The sequence below is a fragment of the Triturus cristatus genome, chromosome 9 (assembly GCF_964204655.1).
Source record: "Triturus cristatus chromosome 9, aTriCri1.1, whole genome shotgun sequence".
Taxonomy (NCBI): Eukaryota; Metazoa; Chordata; class Amphibia; order Caudata; family Salamandridae; genus Triturus; species Triturus cristatus.
Window position 1 is genome coordinate 106,871,575 of NC_140592.1, and position 21,170 is coordinate 106,892,744.

The 21,170-nt window shown below is 51.6% G+C and overlaps 1 protein-coding gene across 5 annotated transcripts in view; it reads right to left on the bottom strand.

Annotated features, from left to right (window-relative positions):
- The window catches only part of ITPR1 (inositol 1,4,5-trisphosphate receptor type 1), a 1,957,366-nt gene that overhangs the window by 338,092 nt on the left and 1,598,104 nt on the right, over nt 1-21,170 (bottom strand). For all 5 annotated transcript variants that reach the window (XM_085624511.1, XM_085624509.1, XM_085624508.1 and 2 more), the window contains 3 exons: nt 17,440-17,550; nt 16,840-16,935; nt 14,806-14,928 (listed from right to left, as the gene is read on the bottom strand). In XM_085624511.1, coding sequence (XP_085480637.1) covers nt 14,806-14,928; nt 16,840-16,935; nt 17,440-17,550 — 330 coding nt within the window. The remainder of the gene's footprint in view (nt 1-14,805; nt 14,929-16,839; nt 16,936-17,439; nt 17,551-21,170) is intronic.

The window sequence follows — 21,170 nt, forward strand, 5'->3', positions numbered from 1 at the left end:
CCCAGTATATCAGTAGGTAGCTGAGCCCTGCAAATTAGATTAGCCTGAATCTGCAACTTGAACAGAAACTCTGGACCTTCGACATTCGACCTCAGGAAGAAGACTGAAGAAATCTCCCTTGTGGCCAAGGAGTGACCTCCCTGGGCAACCAGGCACCATCCAGCGACCGCTGCTTGCTTTGCGACTGATCCTACGAGGGACGACTGCAGAGACTGACCAGCGCCGAGACTTCCAGACACCTCTGACCCAGATCCACATCTGCAGCAAAGCTGAGACCCGTGGAGGTGACGAGGGACGTGGGACCAGCGACTTGGGAAAAGTGGCTAGTAACTGACTAGCGCGACTTCTGGGGCTTCCTCGAGGCTGTGCTTGGGGAATTGAGAAGCCCCCATCCCGAGCACCATCTGCAAAGAAGATCAGCTCCCCACGCTTCGTGTTCTGTGTGGGGCCCTTCTGCACCTGAGTTGCTCGACGTGTTGTCCGGTTGCTGGCCCGTTGGCTAGTGACCTCTGCGACGACGAACCTTTGATTTCATCTTGCTGGTCCGGCTCCTCCAGACTGGCACTCGCTCCTCTGTGAAAGAGAAGCACCCCAGACCTTCCTGGTCTGCACCAGAAGCAAGTCTTCCATCCTGCGTGGGTTCCGCTTGCCAAGGCTTGTTGGGTCCTAACTCGACATAGACGCCGCCGACAGCAAGAGCCTTCGTGGGACAGCTCGCCTCCTGGTCGTCCTCCTGGTACCCGTGGCTGCTGCGACAAGCTTCACCTCTTCACCTGCGTCTGCACGACATCGCCTGGTTCCTTCCTGATTCCTTCCCGGCTCCTGGCTGGTGACCTAGACTCTGTCCCTTCTGCTTGCAGGTATTCTTCCTTCTTGATTCCATTCTTGGGATCTACCGGACACTCTTCACTGACTGCCTGTCAACAACTTTCCTTCAGGCATCCATATGAGTCAACGACGAAACACGAAACCCGACGCAAGTTCACACCTATGCACCCGCAGCCCGTGGGCTAGGTAACTGGAGTACTCCGGTGCTCACAAGGGTATTGACTATCCTAGGGTCTAGTTTCCAAGTCTCGAATTCCTAGCTATTCCAGAAGTGTCCTAAAACTGTTAAATTCTAATAACTACTATTTCTATCGATTTTTACGCATTACGCGTGAGTGTTTCCACTCTGCACCTGAATCCCGTGGGCCTCCCACTTCCTAACCTTGGGTAGTATAGTGTAGCCCCAGTGATTCCCTAGGCCTATCCTGTGTTCGTGACAGTGGTTCTTATACCACTTACTTAGTATATGGTTTGCGTGGCCCCTAGGGCCTAACTGTATTACTTACCTGTGTGACTTCATGTATGCTTAAATAAGACTGTTGTACTTACCTCGAATCTCAAAGAGTGCTGAGGGTATTTTGACTAGAATAAATACATTCTTTTTTTTTATATATCTGTTGTGGTGTCCTTTCATTTGGTATTCAAGGGATTACAAATGGTATAACAGCTGGCTTCACATGCCATACAGAGTTTAGCCTAAGACTGCTCTTGTCCATGCTACCACTAGGATAGCTGGTTTATAAGGTTGACTTTACAACCAATCACCATAAGGGTTGTTTGGACTGATCCAAGGTGTACACTAGAATTAGTGACATCATATATCAGGCCAACTTCTCACATCGTGGACCACCAAGCTCTCCGGGGTAAGAAAGTTTAGGTTCCCAAGTGCAGGGTGGTGGTGATGCGCAATCGTCCCTTGTTACATGAGCCCCTGTGCTGGGATTAGACCAGGTTGCCACAAGGACATCGGTGAAGGCCTCACTGAATGGGGGTAACTGTACTGAGGAGAAGACTCCTAGTTGCAGTGCCTCAGTCAAGAGAAGTCTTGACAGCCACCGAGTGGAACTGAAGGCCAAGGACCTCAGTTCTCCGCACCACCTTAACACAAAAAGCACCCTCCTACGTAGCCATAAGGTGCAAAAGCATGCCCAGATCTGTAGAGGTATCCAGTGCACTGGCACCACCCAGTTCCTCACTCTAATACATTTGGGCCTCGTATGGCTGGTATTCTAGTGACCCTTACCACTCCTCCCCGAATCCTAGCCCGCAGGAATAGGGCTCAGGAGCCGATCTAGGACCCCAAAGGTTCTGGTGGTGCCAGGCAACGCGGTCCCAGCTCTATGTCGGAGTCAGGGATGATAATGGGTCTGGTGCCGCCTGGAGCGGCTGCATCAGGACTGGGAAGACAGGGAAGGCTGAAGTTGTGGTACCTGTGCTGATTCGGATCCATCATCGGATCCACTTGAGCCTGAGCCGTCAGCGTGTAACAAGATGCCCCCCTCCCCCGACCCCACAGGGCCCAAGGGGTTCTCGATGGGGTATGGCACTCTAAATACAAGACACAGGGCCATATAAAACTCCAAGTTGGGGGTGGTCACTCCGGCTCTTGGATATTCGTGGAGGCACGAAGCTGACCCAAGCACAGGCACTGAAGAACGAGGCCTCGGACACAAATACTCCACAATGTTGGCCGGCGGACGAGGAGAAGTCGAAGAGCGTTTCGACTTCTTACTCTTCTGGTTCTATCTTACCTAAATGTCCCGATCTCAAATGGTATGAAGAGGACTTCGGACTCTAAGATCCCGGGACCTTCCGCTCTAACAGGACCTCTACTTCCACGGAGTTGCGTGCCGGGCCGCTAGCAGCTAAAGGGAATGCTCCCTCAAAACCTTCGGCGCCATGGACTGGTAAACAGAGCATGACTTGGTGTGGTGGTCTCACACAAAGCACCGCAGACAGACAAGGTCCAGATCCATCACTGACATCAGCCAGTGACAGGCTCCACAGGGCTTAAAACTGGTCCTACGTGATGACATCATAGACACACCAGGAGAAAATAAAACAGCAGACAAAAAGTTGCTAAATTACTGTAAAAAAACAAAAAAAAACAGCAGTAGCTCTTCTCCAGATCAGCGCTGGCTGACACCGAAAAAATAAAAACATGAGTCAGCGTGCCTAAGTGGTGCCTATATAGGTACAGTGACGCCATTCCAGCACGAACGATGCAGACTTAGCCAATCGACGCCAAATACCGGTGCGCAGGGATACTGCTCGAATAATCTTCCAAATCCTGTCAGACTCTGCAGCTAGAAGTCTCTCTCACATACCGATGTTGTCGCATGACAAATGTAAAAAGGAACTTCGCATGCCAATGCAGTGGTACCAGCCTGGTCCAAGTGGAATGAGACCTCAGGCCATCCACATGTTTCCTCTTGGCCACTGGAAACAGATTGTAATGCAGAGGACTAACCACTGTGACAATGTCAGTTTCTGTCCACTTTACTTTACCCCAGAGAACCCCACAAAAAGTTGATCGCACATCCGATGAACTTTAGTGCAATAGACACGGAAGATCAGGGCTCTTTTGGGGTCCAGTTGCTGGAGTCCCTCCCCATCTTTTTAGAGGTGAGGCGAGTAAAAAAGCACAGGGAGGGGGATGGATTGCCCAACTTGAAAAGGAGTTACTTTAGGCATAAAGGCTGCCTCTGTTCTCAACACGAGTTTGCCTGGAAAAAAGGTGGTGTAGGGTGGCTGCACCTAGAGAGCCTGGAGGTCACTCATGCAACAAGCTGAAGTGATCACAAAGAGAGAGACTGTTCTGAGAGTCAGGAGATGCAATGAGCAGCAGACCATCAGCTTGAAGGGGGTACACATGAGGGCTTCCAGGGCCAGATAGGGATTCCACTGAGGCATCACAAACTATATGGTAGGAAACTTGTGTAAAACCTTAAAGAACAAGTTACTTACCTTCGGTAACGATCTATCTGTAAGAAACATTAGTTAGATTCCTCACCGTAGAATATCCCCAGCCGTCAGGCTGGATCTGGAAAGATTTGTCAGCAATACCCTTGCGTGTCGCTAGGCGTCGTCTGCGGCTCCGCTTCAGTCATCGGCGTCGTGCGCCGGGATGACGTCGGAGTACTTAGATGCTGCCCTCGCGCGCTGACGTCAGCTCTTGTACTTAGCTTTCCGCTCCAGGAACGCAGAGCCATGCAAGAGACCGACACGGATGCCAAAAAATTCTAGGGCCCTGAAAGGGATAACCTCAACCCTAGATATCGGTTCGCAGAACGGGGAGCATGGGTGGGTCGGTGAGGAATCAAACTAACTAATGTTTCTTACAGATATATCGTTACTGAAGGTAAGTAACTTGTTCATCTGAAAGAAACACGTTAGTTAGATTCCTCACCTTAGAATAGATACCCCAGCAATACCAACCCCGGTGGTGGGTCTTCGAACCAAGATCACACCAGAAAGTCCTGGAGAACAGAACGGCCAACGAAGCAGTCTCTCCAGACTTGGCTGTCCAGGCAATAATGTTTGGCAAAAGTGAGCAGCGAGGCCCACGTTGCTGCCTGACAGATGTCCTGCAAGGGGACTCCCCAGCCCAGGGCAATTGTCGCCGCTGTGGCCCGAGTGGAATGGGCCCTCAGCCCTACAGGAGGTTCCTTTTTAGCTAAGGAGTAACAAGCTTTGATACACAAAACGACCCACCGAGAGATGGTCCGCTTGTGCACCGCCCATCCCTTCTTAGCACCCACGTAGCCAACGAAGATTTGGTCGTCCACCCGGAACTGCTTGGTGCGGTCCAAATAAAAAGACAGCGCCCGTTTTGGGTCCAGACAGTGGAGCCTCTCTTCCTCTTTCGAAGGATGCGGAGGCAGAAAGGAGGTGGGCAATGTAACAGACTGCCCGATGTGAAAGGCAGTTACCACCTTAGGGAGAAAGGAAGGACGGATGGACAGAAAGAAAAGGAGGCTTAGAAGAGAGCCTGGAGCTCCCTCACCCATCTAGCAGAGGTGATGGCTACCAGGAAAGCAGTCTTAAGCGGCAAGAGACAAAAGGGACAATTATAAAGTGGATCAAAGGGAGCGCACATCAGAAACGTCAAGACCAGATTCAAATCCCACAGAGGCATTACGAAAGAGACAGAAGGAAACATGTGAGTAATGCCCTTAAGGAAGCGAGAAACAGGGGATTTAAAAAGAGAAGGCTGATCAGGAAGCCGTAAGATAGCAGAAATAGCAGAGAGGTAACCCTTTAGGGTGCCCAGAGCAGAGCTCTGCTCGGCCAAAGAAAGAAGAAAGATGAGAACCTCAGAAAGAGGGGTGGTAAGAGGATCCACAGCCTTTGCTGTGCACCATGCCACAAATTTGTTCCACCTGCAGGCGTATACCGATTTTGTGGAGGGACGCCTGGCTGCCAGAATCACATCACAGACTTCAGGAGGCAAGTCAAATGGCATCAACTGTCGCCGCTCAATCTCCACGTATGGAGGTGGAGGCTGGACAGGTTCGGGTTGAGGAACGTCCCCTACTGCTGCGACAGAAGGTCCTCCTGAAGAGGCAGCCGTATCAGGGGATTGATCGACAGACTGAGTAGCTCGGGATACCAGAATCTTCGTGCCCAATCCGGAGCCACCAAGATGACTTGGGCCCGGTCGCGCTTGATCTTCTTCAGCACTCTGGGCAGAAGTGGTAGAGGCGGAAAGGCGTACAAAAGACTGCAACTCCACTCGCGACGAAAGGCGTCCCCAAGTGAGTGCCCCCTTGGAAACTCCAACGTGCAGAACTGCTGACATTGTGCGTTCTCTTCGGTGGCGAATAGATCCAACCAAGGCTCTCCCCACTGCCGAAAGAGGCCTTCCGCCACGTCCGAGTGTAGACGCCATTTGTGATCCATCATGCACCGGCGGCTGAGTTAGTCTGCTCTGGCGTTCAGAGAGCCCGCCAGATGTTGAACCACCAGGGTGATGCCCTGATGTTCCAGCCATGTCCAGAGGCATAGAGCCTCCTGACAAAGGGTCCACGACCCCACACCGCCCCGTTTGTTGCAATACCACATGGCGGTGGTGTTGTCCGTGAACACCTGCACCACACTTCCCCGAACAGAGGGAAGGAATGCCTTCAGTGCAAGTCGGATCACCCTCCGCTCCAGAAGGTTGATATGGAGTTGGGACTCCGCCGGAGACCAGAGGCCTCTGATCTCCGCCTCTCCCATGTGGCCCCCTATTCCAGGAGGGATGCATCCGTCACCACTACGTGCTCCGGTTGGGGTAGGGAGAGGGATCTGCCGCTGACCCAATCTCGGTCCATGAGCCACCACTGCAACTGTCTTGCAGTGCCCTCCAAGATCAGGACGTGGTCGGACAGGTTGCCTTGATGCTGGGCCCACTGAAACTTAAGGTCCCCTGCAGAGCCCGCATTCGCCAGCTGGCGTGATGCACCAATAGAATGCAGGAGGCCACCAGACCCAGAAGCCACAGCACCAACCTGACCGAAACCCAGGATAGAGGCCGAAAGATGGGAATCAGAGCCTGAATATCCCAGACCTGCTGTTCCGGAGGATAAGCCCGGAACTGCGCCGAGTCCAGAACCGCTACGATGAAGAGGAGCTTATGGGAGGGACTCAGATGCGACTTCGGCACATTGATGGAGAACCCCAGCAAATGCAGGAGGTCGGCCGTAGTCTGGAGGTGGGAGACGACTGCCTGGGGCAAGCCCGCCTTCAACAACCAGTCGTCGAGATAGGGGGAAGACTGGGACCCCCAATCTGCGCAGATGAGCTGCGACCACCGCCATCACTTTCGTGAACACCCGAGGGGCACTGGTGAGGCCGAAGGGAAGCACGGTAAATTGAAAATGCTCCTGGCCCACCGTGAACCACAGGTAACGCCAGTGGGCCGGCAGGACGGGGTTGTGGAAATAAGCGTCCTGCAAGTCCAACGCTACCATCCAGTCTCCAGGGTCTAGGGCAGCCAGAACCTGAGCTAAGGTGAGCATCTTGAACTTCTCCTTGCGGAGGAAGGCGTTGACGCTCCTGAGGTCAAAGATAGGGCGTAGGCCCCCCTTGCCCTTCTTGGGAACCAGAATGTAGTGGGAATAACAACCACGACCTACTTCTGGACCAGGAACGCGCTTGATGGCCCCCTTGGCCAAGAGGGCCGTAACTACCTCCTGTAGAAGTTTCAAGTGATCCCCCAACATGCGGTGGTACTGCGGTGGCATGGCTGGCGGGGTCGCCTCGAAGGGGAGGGAGTAGCCCCTTCGGACGAGCTGCAGCACCCACCTGTCCGATGTGATGGAACGCCAGTGGAGCAGGTGATGGCGAACTCTGCTACCCACTGGCGTGGAATGGGCCTGAAAGCATGGACTAGGGGGGCTTTGAGGCGGATGCTGCCAGGGTGGATGTGGACTGACCGGCACGTTGTCTCCCTGTACCGCCTCGGCGGAATCCACGTTCGCTACCGCGTGGAGGTTGGTTCTGCGGCCTGTGGCTAGGCGGACGTGAGGGGGCGCCCCTTCCTTGGCCACGAAAGGGGCAAAAAGCGGAAGTTTGCGGGCACGGGCCGAGAGGCCCAAGGACTTGGCTGTAGCCCAGGAGTCCTTAAAGCGCTCCAGTGCACAATCCGCCTTGTCGCCAAAGAGGCGACTACCATCAAAGGGCATGTCCATGAGGGTGCTCTGGATATCCCCTGAGAAGCCCGTGGACCGCAGCCAGGCGTGGGGGCGGAGCGCCACCGTGGTAGACATCGCCCTACCTAGCGAGTCCGTAGTGTCCAGTCCACATCTGATAGCGTGCCGCGCTGCATCCCGCCCCTCGGCAAAAGCCTGGGCGAGCCATGTCCGGGCATCCTCCGGACACTGGGGCAGCACGTCCTCCACCGTATCCCACAGAGAGTGGGAGTAACGGTCCAAGAGACAAGCGGTGTTAATAGACCGCAGTCCTAAACTAAGGGAGGAGAACAGCTTCTTCCCAAACTGTTCAAGTCTCTTGGATTCCCGATCCAGGGGAGCAGACGGGAATGAGGTCTGGGAAGTAGAGGCCTGGATGACCAGGCGCTCGGGCGTGGGGTATTGGGACAGAAAACTGGGGTCTCCCGCTGCAGGGCGGTGGTGCCGGGCCACGTTCCGGTCCACAGCAGGAACTGTGGAGTGCTTGGACCAGGTGCCCTTTAGAACGTCACTGAGTGCCTCCCATTGAACTGCAGCAGAGGCTCCGAGGAGCTTGCGGACGGTTGAAGCACTTCTGTGAGGAGGTTTGTCCTCACGGCCACAGCAGGCAGCTCCAGCCCAAGGGCTTCGGCTGCCTTGCGCAGCACCACAGAAAATGCAGCACCTTCCTCCGAAGCCACTGTCGGAGGAGAGATGAAGCCAGTGTCAGGGGAGGTATCGAGACCACTGGCATCCCCCAGCTCATCTGCCCAGTCCTGTGATAAGTGGCCCTGAAGGGCCAGAGGGTCCTCAGAGCCCTCCCAGTCATCACCGTCATCAGATTCCTGGTAGACAGGAGGAATGATCGGAGCCGGGCGGAAGATGAAATTGGCACCCATCGGTGTCGGACGCGGCGCCGCTCCGACGCCGGGCCCGGACCGGGACTGAACCGGGGAACGATGTCGTCCGAAGGCGGCGCCGGAGGTGGTACCAGAGTCTGCGCCGGCAGAGGGGTCGTGAGGTCGACCAGCGCCGACTGAGATCCAGGCCTGGATCCCACGGGGACCTACAGCGTCAGGACCGAAGTCGGCGCAGAGGCCGGAGCCGTCTGTTTGCTAGGCCTCACAGTCGAGCCCGCGGTGCCCGAAGGCACGCCGTCACGGGCGTCGACGGCGGAGCCAGGCCCCTCACGGCCGAGAGGAAGGCACTGACCTTCGCCGGAGTCGCGTCGGTCCCAGGGACCGGAGGATATGGGGACCGACAAGACTTCTGCGGCGCCGACTTAGCCGTGTGGGTGGTACCACCCGAACCCTCAGCAAAGTTGCGCAAGGGGAGTCTGAAGAGCGACGTCGCCTCTTGGACTTCTTACTATGCTTTGACTTACCCGAAGACTTGGAACCAGATGAGTGGTGGTGATGACTGCGGCTCCGCGACCGGTCCCTCGACCTCCTCCTTGACCGGGACCGCGAGTGATGCGGAGCAGACTGCCGGAACTCCAGTAGCTTGCGGGACCGCTCCCGACTAGCCTTCTAAGTCAGGGCTCGGCAGTCGAGGCACGACGCAGAATCGTGGCCGGTCCCAAGGCAGTAGAGGCACCGGCGGTGGTGGTCCGAAACCGACATCAGTCGGCTATAGGAGTCACAGGGTTTAAAACCAGGCATCCTACCGGCACCAGAGTCGAGTCGACAGAATAGACCAAAAGAGTCAAAAAATGTAGTCAAAAATTGACTAAAAGGGTGTGCTCTTCCCGGATCGGCGCTGTCTGGCGCGGAAAAAAGAAGAACTAACGTCAGCACGCGAGGGCGGCGTCTAAGTACTCCGACAATGTCATACCGGCACACGACGCCGACAATGGACGCGGAGCCGCAGACGACGCCTAGCGACGCGCAAGGCTATTGCCGACAAAAATCTTTCCGGATCCAGCCTGACGCCTGGGAATATTCTAAGGTGAGGAATCTAACGTGTTTCTTTCAGATAAAATAAATCGCATCACAATAGGTGACTTAAACAAGTTCCCTGTTTGTGGTCAAGCTTCACCCTTATTTCTCCACACCTGGCAGGATTTCAGATTCAATATTAAAAAGTATTTTAATCATTAGGATTTTTTTGGTTGGAAGTCATATGGTAAGTTTTACTTTAGCAAACGTGCCCCCGTCTGAAGACATTTTTATCCTTTATTTCCATTTTTTAAAATGTGCATTTGTGTTGCACTGTATATTTTTCTTGTAGTTAGCAATTAAAAGAGCATTAACTTTGACTGAATGTCACTGTGCAGATCAAGCATTAGAATTAGTTAACACCTTAGGACAATTCTTGTGCTAGAAGCAGGCTGCAGCATATCAGTCACTTTTTTTTTGGGTGTGCAGCAATACTGCCAGTCGGAGTATCTGTTAGTTTTCAATAATACTATATGCTTATAAGCTCACTTGAAAGGAGCCGAAGCATGTGGCCCTGTGAGGCAGTCAGTCTTTTGAAAATTAAAACTTTAATCTTCACAAGCTTGACTTTGAGGTTCTTCACACATTTACAATCCTTGATGTTAAAGAACAAGTTACTCACCTTCGGTAACAATATATCTGTAATAAACAGCAGTGATAGATTCCTTACCTTAGAATTACCCCCGGGCGTTAGACTGGATCCGAAAAGTTTGTCAGCAGTACCCCTGCGTGCCGGTAGGTGGCATCGTGCGGCTCCGCATCTGTCGTGGTCGCCGAGATGACGTCGCGGACGCTACTTAGACGCCTCTCACGCACCCCGACGTCAGTTCTGTACACGACTTTCCATGCAAGGAACGCAGAGCCATGCAAGATACTGACCACTAGTGCATTGAAACTAGGGCCCTGAAAGGGAGGACCTTAACCCTAGAATTCAGTTTGCAGAACGGGGAGGATGGGTGGGGCGGTAAGGAATCCATCACTACTAATGTTTCTTACAGATATATCATTACAGAAGGTAAGTAACTTGTTCATCTGAAAGAAACAGTGATAGATTCCTTTCCTTAGAATAGATACCCCATCAATACCAACCCCGGTGGTGGGTCTGCGAACCAAGATCACACCAGAAAGTCCCAGAGAACAGAATGGCCAAAGAAGCAGTCTCTTCGGACTTGGCTGTCCAGGCAATAATGCTTAGTAAACGTGAGCAGCGAGGCCCACATGGCTGCCTGACAGATAACTTGCAGGGGGACGCCACGTCCCAATACAGTAGTGGCTGCAGTTGCTCTAGTGGAATGAGCATGCAGCCACACCGGAGGCTATTTCTTAGCCAAAGAGTAACAGGCTTTGATACACAAGACCACTCAGCGGGAGATAGTCCTCTTGTGTACCGCCAGACTTTTCTTTGTGCCAACGTAGCCAACAAAGAGTTGGTCACCCACCCGTAACTGTTGCGTGCAGTTGAGATAAAATGAGCGCGCACATTTTGGGTCCAGACGGTGGAGCCTCTATTCCTCTCTGGAAGGAGGCGGAAAGAAGGTGGGCAAGGTAATAGTCTTCCCAATATGAAAGGCAGTAACAACTTTTGGCAAAAAGGAAGGACGGGGCTTGACCACAACCTTGTCCGGATGGACCGACAGAAAAGGAGGTTTACAAGAAAGAGCCTGGAGCTCACTCACTCGCCTAGCGGAAGTGATGGCAACCAGGAAAGCAGTCTTCAAGGTCAAAAGACGTAGAGGACAGTTGTGAAGGGGCTCGAAAGGAGCACACAAGTAAGAACCAAATTAAAGTCCCACTGTGGCATCACAAACGAAATAGGAGGGAAAAGGTGTGTAATGCCTTTGGGAAATCTATTTACAACCGGGGACTTGAAAAGAGGGCTGATCAGGGAGCCTGAGAAAGACCGAAATGGCAGAAAGATAACCTTTGATAGTGCCCAGAGCAGAGCCCTGCTGGGCCAAAGAAAGAAGGAACAAAAGGACCTCAGAAAGAAGGGCAGAAAGGGGATCCACAGCCTTTGCTGTGCACCATGCCACAAATGTGTTGCACCTGCAGGCGTATACCACCTTAGTGGAGGGACACCTGGCTGCCAGAATGACATCACAAACTTCAGGAAGCAAGTTGAAAGGAATCAACCGCTCAATCTCCAGGCAAAGAGGGGGAGGCTGGACAGGTTCGGGTGGAGGACCGCCCCTTGCTGCTGCGACAGAAGATCCTCCCGAAGAGGCACTCGGATCGGGGGATCAATGCTCATAATGAGTAGCTCGAGATACCATATGTTTCGAACCCAGTCCGGAGCCACAAAGTGACTTGGGCCCGGTCGTGCCTGATGTTCAGCACTCTGGGCAGAAGTAGTATAGGCGGAAACACGTACAACAGAACGCAACTCCACTCGCGACGAAAGGCGTCCCCGAGCGTGTGCCGCCTTGGAAATTCCAACGCGCAGAACTGATGACATTGCACGTTTTCTTTGGTGGCGAATAGATTTAACCAAGGCTCTCCCCACTGCTGAAAGAGACCTTGCGCCACCTCCGAGTGAAGACACCATTCGTGATCCATCATGCACCTGCGGCTGAGTTCATTCGCCCTGGCGTTCAGAGAACCTGCCAGGTGTTGAACCACCAGGAAAATGCCCTGATGTTCAAGCCATGTCCAGAGGCGCAGAGCCTCCTGACAGAGGGTCCATGACCCCACCCAGCCTGGCTTGTTACAGTACCAAATGGCTGTGGTGTTGTCCGTGAACACCTGCACTACGCTCCCCTTGACAGAGGGAAGGAATACCTTTAGTGCAAGTCGGATCGCCCGAAGCTCCAGAAGGTTAATATGGAGCTTGGACTCCGCCAGAGACCAGAGGCCTCTGATCTCTGCCTCTCCCATGTGGCCACCCCATCCCAGGAGAGACGCATCCGTCACCACTGTAAACTCCGGTTTGGGAAGGGAGAGGGATCTGCCGTTGACCCAATGCTAGTTCGTGAGCCACCACTGCAACTGTCGTGCAGTGCCCTCCGAGAACTGGATGTGATCGGGTAGGCCGACGGCGACACCACAGGCTCCACTGGAGCCACGGGAGAGGCACCACCCGCACGCTCCGCTGCGTCGTGCGAGGGGAAGTCGGAGAACGATGACGTTTCTTTGACTTCTTGTGCTTCGCCTTACCTAACCCAGAGTACGAAGACTTGGATTCCGAAGATCGATGATGATGACTCCGCGCACGGTCCCTCGGCCTCCCACGGGACCAGGACCTCGAATGGCACGGAGCCGACTGCCGGGCCTCCAGCAGCTTTCCGGACCGCTCCCGCAAAGACTACGGCGCCATGGCCTGGCAGTCGGGACATGACTTGGGGTCGTGGTAGTGCCCCAGGCAGAAAAGAAACACTCGGTTCGGATCAGTCACTGACATCATGCGGTGACAGTCCTTGCAGGACTTCACACCGGGCATCCTAACTGCACCAGGAGTCGAAGACTCGATGAAAAAACAGACAAAAAGCCTCAAAAAGTCAGTCAAAAAATTACTGGGGGTACCTGCTCTGGATATGCACTTGCTGGAGCGGAAAAAGAAAGAACTGATGTCAGCACACGTGGGCGGCGCCTAAGTAGCACTGCCAATGTCATCTCAGCGACCACGAAGCCAACGACAGATGCGGAGCCGCACGACACCACCTACCGACGCGCAGGGGTACTACTGATGAAAACTTTCCAGAACCAGTCTGACTCCTGGGGGTAAGGAATCCATCACTATGTGTTTCTTTCAGATAAGTATTTTCTAATGCAGGTATTCAACTCAATTTGAATGCCTCCATCACATGCATCGGCAACTTGTAATGTCAGCTATTTTATAAAGCACATACTACAAACAAATGTCTCCAGGCACAATTAACCTATGGGAGGGGGACTGAAGGGATGCCATGGTAGGTATTTATGGCTAACCTATTGAGTGAACTAACAGTACCAGTTCCAAAGAGCTCGAATGTGGTTGGATCGACTTGTGACTTCAGAGAATGTGGGGCAGAAGAAGTTGGTTGTAAGTACAGACTTTCGCTAGGCACATAAGGATAAATTTTGTTGCACAATGAAATTAAGCTTTGATTTGCCCAAATGTGGCTTTGTGGGAAGAGTGATTCTCGCCTACAAGATCGGTTCATCTGGCGCTGGGGCTGATCCATGTAGTAGGAAGTAGACACATTCATGTTGTCTGTCTATAGGGTACAGAGTTTCGGGATTTGGAGTCCAGGAGTAACAGTAGTGGGCAGTGCTGAAAAGTTATGAATTAGATGAAAAAAGGCTCCTTTGGCAAGTCACATGCAAAATAAACAATTACATTCTTACATTTGTTGAATGTTTGCGGGTCATCAACAAAAGGGAGATCAGAAGGCAGTAAGGATTAAAGGGACTAGAGAAAGTGGCAGGGGCTTAGACAGATGGTTTTCAGTCTCGAAACCATTCAGCTTGAGCCGGAGTCACAATCTTTTTATGAAGTAGACAGCAGAGCGACTACAGCAGGCAAAATTTATTTGTTTGGGAGACTGCAGAAGGAGGCGCGGTTAGGTGATGGCCTGTATTAGTCATTCGGAAGAAAGGATTTTTTAAAAGTTTTTTTTAAGGCATTGAAACATTCCTCCAACCACTGAAGATCTTGGGATACATACACAGATAATGGAGGTACAACCAAAACTGCAGAGCAATCTCAGAAGAAAAGCACAGAACTATTGCAGGGTGACCCAAAAGAACCAGTGGCTGTTTACCAGTTGAATGTTCTGGGTAAAAAGCGCCATATAGTCTTATTTATTGTAAGATGTGGGAGAGGAATGGCCCAATCACAACCCATGGATGGCCATGACATATTGGCACCCAGAATGTTACCAGTAACACACACAAGGCCCTACATTTTATGACGACAAAGGCAGCATAAACCTTTTTTTTTTGCACCCTCCTTTATCACCCAGAATACATTTTCTTATAAGTCATAACATTCCTCTTGATTGTTCAGAGAGTTGTCATTTCTAATCCCTAGAATGGCATGGCACCATATGCCCAAGACCCTTAGCTGGAATAGGGGGTCAAAACACCAGCATCTTAAGTACATTACTAGGCTTTACATTGCACTAGAACAAAGGAAATACATCAATTTTGTTTGGAATTGCTACTATGACAGCACAGGTTAGGTCCTCTGTATCCTATCAGAGTAACATTAATTCCATTCACCACTGATCTCGGGTCAACCATCATGTAGTTACCAGCCTCTTGCTAGTACTGCTAACAAACTTTACTAGCCTCTATAGCCCACCAGAGTATTCCCTACTTCTAGCAAGTTGTTGGCTTGTTGGCTTGTTTTCACCTGCTGTACGTAAACTATACATGCACATCCTGTTGCTCACTCACAAATAACGTACCTGATGTGCCAGAATGTAGATATTGTGCCCCACGTTCCGCGGGGATGCTGCATGGTCCTCACCATTCTCTGTGTCTTCAAATTCCACCTCCCCTTGCAGATATGCCTTCTTAATCACCTCCACCTACGGAAAGCACACACTGAAATACCATATCACAGTAAATTAATGTAAACGTATACAAACTAGTGGCGAATTTTCAGGTCTTGTTGGGAGTCAACTTCCATGGCATCCGCCCTCCCAGCCCCAAAACCATCATTCAATAAGATAACTTGATTCTACACTGTTTAGACTGCTTGAAGCGTATTACAGTAAGATCTGAAGAACTAGGAATGATCTATGAACAGCAGCACCACCCGAGATACTCTGTGTAATCAGAGAGCAGTAGACCCCATTCAGGGAATAAACCTACTTCAAAGAGGTAAACCACAGTAAACCCTTCTCTGGTCAGTGAATTCAAAGCCACTCCTACAGAAGAAGGGAATTTGTAAGTGTTCTTGCTTGAGAATTGACTGAATACTTAATGCATTTACAACTCTATACAGGATTTCACAGATACCTGCACCGACCACCTTAGTGTTGGTGTCTGCTTCTCACAATCATAGAACAGAAAAGGTCCGTGCACATGCACAATCCTTTTTGGCCACTGTCCACTGAAGCATACGATGCAGACATATGTAGGGGAAAAGTTACCCTGCTTCTTCTGACTACCCGCTGAACTGGGATTCTTGCTCCACCCCTGACAAACCTGCCCACTTCTGGCTCGTGGAAGCCGCACTGAACCGGTCCACAGGCAGCCACTGAACTACTCTTGGGTGCATTTATGATAATAAGTTCTGCACATTGAACATGATGAATTAAAAGGATAAACTACAGTGTTGAGTCTACCACAAGTCACAATATACTCTTCAGACAGTTTTAAAAAAAAACTGAATTTGAAAGACGTCAACAGATGGATAAGCTACAATACATCTGTCTAGTTCAAAGTTGTCAGGACATCCCATTTCCACTCCAGGGCTTTATCTTGACTACTTACTATAACCCGAGAGTAATCATAGTGGCCTTCCACACAACCTCGTACACTAACCCCTCCATTACTGGTTGGAAGCAAAAAATCCCAGACTGGAATTATGAACTTCTGATGACAGGCAGAACAGAGGAACTTCAGTAGGAAAAAACCCTTTCCTCCCAATACCATCTTTGCATCAAGATCATACACTCAAATGTATCAAAAAGCACCACATGTACAGAGTACAAAAACAGAGACCAATGTGACTCTGCGACCTGTCTAGCATTTTTGATTTTCATAGCTTTTTGGGGAACCTCTGCCACAAATCCCTAAAAGTAAACAAACGTAAGTATACTTTAAATACCGACAGCAGAGACCAGTCCAAAGGTGATGAAGTGTGGACACGAATAACAGCATGCATCAGTTCCACCTAGGATGTTTCCCCACCTTTTACACCCCGTGGTGCCAAAGATGTAAGAAAAGATCCTGAAGGGTCCCTGCTGTGGCTTGGGTTTGAACAAGTTCAGTGAAAATAGCATGAGTCCAGCAAGCTTACAGGCTTCCCGTTTCTTAAGATTATACCACTAAATAGAAATATAAGTAACCGCTCGCAGTGACTGATCCAAAAAATAATGCAGGTGTTAAAAAATATTGACTTTTACAGATATATTGGCCTATCCGAACAATGGCCTATCCATTTTCATGCCATTGTATTGACCGGCAGCAGAATGATCAAAGGCTGAGGTAATGCTGCCAGGGTTCAAACTGCTAACCTGCACATCACACAACTGATGTTGACAACTAGTACTTAACTCACTAAAACATCTTGGAGGTTAACACTGCAAGGACAAATGTATACAAAAATATATTGTCACCTGAGTGAGAGGCTTTACAACATACATAAAACGTGGTCAGTACCTAGAGTCAAAAGTGATGCAGCACAATTTGATATACACAACGTAGGCACCTCACCATTCCATTGCCTCTTAACCTCCACCAAATCCACACCTACACGTCTGTCAACTCACCAGCTCCTTCGGCCTCATGTTATAAAGGATCCTTTCTGCATTCTCACTGTCATGCCTACTTTCCATGATAGCCAGCAGCAGCTTGGAAGCATTGTTCTAAAGATAAAAATATTGAAAGTGTTAGAGAGTACTTTTCATAAAGTAAGCTGTCCATCAGCTTTCTTGTATACATGTCCTAAAACTATTGTACCTCAACACTAAACAAATGATGGGACACCACCATACCATCTGCCTTAGAGGCTGGTGCCAGTGGAGAAAATCGGACTGGCCCTTAAAAAAGGCCCGGGCACCAAAATAAAAGTGGCCCCGTTAGTGATAGCTAAGAAAGTGGCCCACATTTGGAAATCAGACCAGTTTTGAACGGGATTGCAAACATATATGCTTGTTGCAGGCAGTTTGCTGTAATATCTGGGAAATCAACAGTAAAAACAGGCCCACCTAGCCATAAAAATTGCAAAAAATAAAACCTGGCTCACACATTGGTCAGACCAGCCCACTGCCTGATTGCCCTATAGGCCAGCCCGACCCTGGCAGTCAACAGTGCACACCAGTCTTAAGATGACCATATTTCACAAGGCCACAGGCTGACCATCAACTTGCCTTCAACTCCAGGACCAGATCCATCCTCTTCTTCCCCAGTGGGTTGATGTCATTCAGAATCAAAGCTGTGATGATATCAATTCCGTTTGACTCATGAGTCGCAATACAGTTCTGCAAGAAATAGATCGATCATCAAAGACCAAAATATCACACTACTTTTGTGATCACTAACGAGCATGGAAGAGGATAGGGAAGGGGAAAAAAACGACAAGACTAATGGGGTGAGCGAATGAGCATGAAAACCAAGCAAATTGATTGAGCCCATTTACCGTAAAGAACAAGTTACTTACCTTCGGTAACAATATATCTGTAAGAAACATTAGTTAGTTAGATTCCTCACCTTAGAATATCCCCAGGCGTCGGGCTGGATATGGGAAGATTTTTCGTCAGCAATACCCATGCACGTCGCTAGGCATAATCTGCGGCTCCGCGTCCGTAGTCGGTGTCGTGATCGCCGGGATGACGTCACCGGAGTACTTAGACGCCGCCCTCGCGCGCTGACGTCAGTTCTTGTACATAGCTTACCACGCCAGGAACGCGGAGCCAGGCAAGAGACCGACACTGGTGCCAAAAAATTCTAGGGCCCTGAAAGGGATGACCTCAACCCAAGATATCGGTTCGCAGAACGGGGAGAATGGGTGGGTCTGTGAAGAATCTAACTAACTGATGTTTCTTACATATCTATCGTTACCGAAGGTAAGTAACTTGTTTATCTGAAAGAAACACGTTAGTTAGATTCCTCACCTTAGAAAAGATACCCCAGCAATACCAACCCCGGTGGTGGGTCTGCGAATCAAGATCACACCAGAAAGTCCTAGAGAACAGAACGGCCAAAGAAGCAGTCTCTCCGAACTTGGCTGTCCAGGCAATAATGTTTGGCAAACGTGTGCAGCGAAGCCCACGTTGCAGCCTGTCCTGCAAGGGGACTCCACGGGCCAGGGCAGTTGTCGCCGCTGTGGCCCGAGTGGAATGGGCCCTCAGCCCTACAGGAGGTTCCTTTTTAGCTAAGGAGTAACAGGCCTTGATACACAAGACGACCCACCGAGAGATGGTACGCTTGTGCACCGCCCGCCCCTTCTTAGCACCCATGTAGCTAACAAAGAGTTGGTCGTCCACCCGGAACTGCTTGGTGCGGTCCAAATAAAAGGACAGCACCCGTTTTGGGTCCAGACGGTGGAGCCTCTCTTCCTCTTTCGAGGGATGCGGAGGCGGAAAGAAGGTGGGCAGTGTAACAGACTGTCCGATGTGAAAGGCAGTTACCACCTTAGGGAGAAACGAAGGACGAGTCCAGAGAACAACTTTGTCCGGATGGACAGAAAGAAAAGGAGGCTTAGAAGAGAGCCTGGAGCTCGCTCACCCGTCTAGCAGAGGTGATGGCAACCAGGAAAGCTGTCTTAAGAGTGAGAAGACGAAGGGGACAATTATGAAGTGGCTCAAAGGGAGCGCACATCAGAAAGGTCAAGACAAGGTTCAAATCCCACTGGAGGTATTACGAAAGGGACAGGAGGAAAAATGCGAGTAATGCCCTTAAAGAATGGAGAAACAGGGGATTTAAAAAGAGAAGGCTGATCAGGAAGCCGTAGGAAAGCAGAAATAGCTGAAAGATATACATTGAGGGTGCCCAGAGCAGAACCCTGCTGGGCGAGTGAAAGTAGAAAGAGGAGAACCTCAGAAAGAGGGGCGGAAAGGGGATCCACAGCCTTTGATGTGCACCATGCCACAAATTTGCTCCACCTGCAGGCGTATACCGATTTTGTGGAGGGACGCCTGGCTGCCAGAATAACATCACAGACTTCCAGAGGCAAGTCAAATGGCATCAACTGTCGCCGCTCAATCTCCACGCATGGAGGTGGAGACTGGACAGGTTCAGGTGGAGGACTGTCCCCTGCTGCTGCGACAGAAGGTCCTCCTGAAGAGGCAGTCGTATCGGGGGATCGATCGACAGACTGAGTAGCTCGGGATACCAGTATCTTTGTGCCCAATCCGGAGCCACCAAGATGACTTGGGCCCGGTCGCGCCTGATCTTCAGCACTCTGGGCAGAAGTGATATAGGCGGAAAGGCTTACAACAGACCGCAACTCCACTCGCGACGAAAGGCGTCCCTGAGCGAGTGCCGCCTTGGAAACTCCAACGCGCAGAACTGCTGACATTGCGCGTTCTCTTCGGTGGCGAATAGATCTAACCAAGGCTCTCCCCACTGCCGAAAGAAACCTTGCGCCACGTCCGAATTTAGACACCATTTGTGATCCATCATGCACCGGCGGCTGAGTTAGTCTGCTCTGGCGTTCAGAGAGCCCGCCAGAAGTTTAACCACCAGGGTGATGCCCTGATGTTCCAGCCATGTCCAGAGGCGCAGAGCCTCCTGACAAAGGGTCCATGACTCCACACCGCCCTGTTTGTTGCAATACAACATGGCGCTGGTGTTGTCCATGAACACCTGCACTACACTTCCCCGGACAGAGGGAAGGAATGCCTTCAGTGCACGTCGGATCGCCCTCAGCTCCAGAAGGTTGATATGGAGCCGGGACTCTGCCGGAGACCAGAGGCCTCTGATCTCCGCCTCTCCCATGTGGCCCCCCCCCATCCCAGGAGGGACGCATCAGTCACTACTACGTGCTCCGGTTGGGGTAGGGAGAGGGATCTGCCACTGACCCAATCGCGGTCCGTGAGCCACCACTGCAACTGTCGTGCAGTGCCCTCCGAGATCAAGACCTGGTCGGACAGGTTGCCCCGATGCTGGGCCCACTGAAACTTCAGGTCCCACTGCAGAGCCCGCATTCGCCACCTGGCGTGATGCACCAATAGGATGTAGGAGGTCATCAGACCCAGAAGCCGCAGCACCAACCTGACGAAACCCGGGATTGAGGCCGAAAGATGGGAATCAGAGCCTGAATATCCCAGACCCGCTGTTCCGGAGGATAGACCCGGAACTGCGCCGAGTCCAGAACCGCTCCGATGAAGAGGAGCTTCTGGGAGGGACTCAGATGCGACTTCGGCACATTGATGGAGAACCCCAGCAAATGCAAGAGGTCGGCCGTAGTCTGGAGGTGGGAGACAACTGCCTGGGGTGAGCCCGCCTTCAGCAACCAGTCGTCGAGATAGGGGGAAGACTGGAACCCCCAATCTGCGCAGATGAGCTGCGACCACCGCCATCACTTTCGTGAACACCCGAGGGGCACCAGTGAGGCCAAAGGGGAGCACGGTAAATTGAAAAAGGGTCCTGGCCCACTGTGAACTGCAGGTAACGCCGTTGGGCTGGCAGGACGGGGATATGGAAATAAGCGTCCTGCAAGTCCAACGCTACCATCCAGTCTCCAGGGTCTAGGGCAGCCAGAACCTGAGCTAAAGTTAGCATCTTGAACCGTTCCTTCCGGAGGAAGGCGTTGACGCTCCTGAGGTCCAAGATAGGGCGTAGGCCCCCTTTGCCCTGCTTGGAAACAAGAAAGTAGTGGGAATAGCAACCACGGCCTACTTCTGGACCAGGAACGCGCTCGATGGCCCCCTTGGCCAAGGAGGCCATAACTTCCTCCTGTAGAAGTTTCAAGTGATCCCCCGACATGCGGTGGTACTGCGGTGGCATGGCTGGAGGGGTCGCCTCGAAGGGGAGGGAGTAGCAACTTTGGACGATTTGCAGCACCCACCTGTCCGACGTGATGGAACGCCAGTGGAGCAGGTGATGGCGAACTCTGCCTCCCACTGGCATGGAATGGGCCTGAAAGCACGGACTAGGA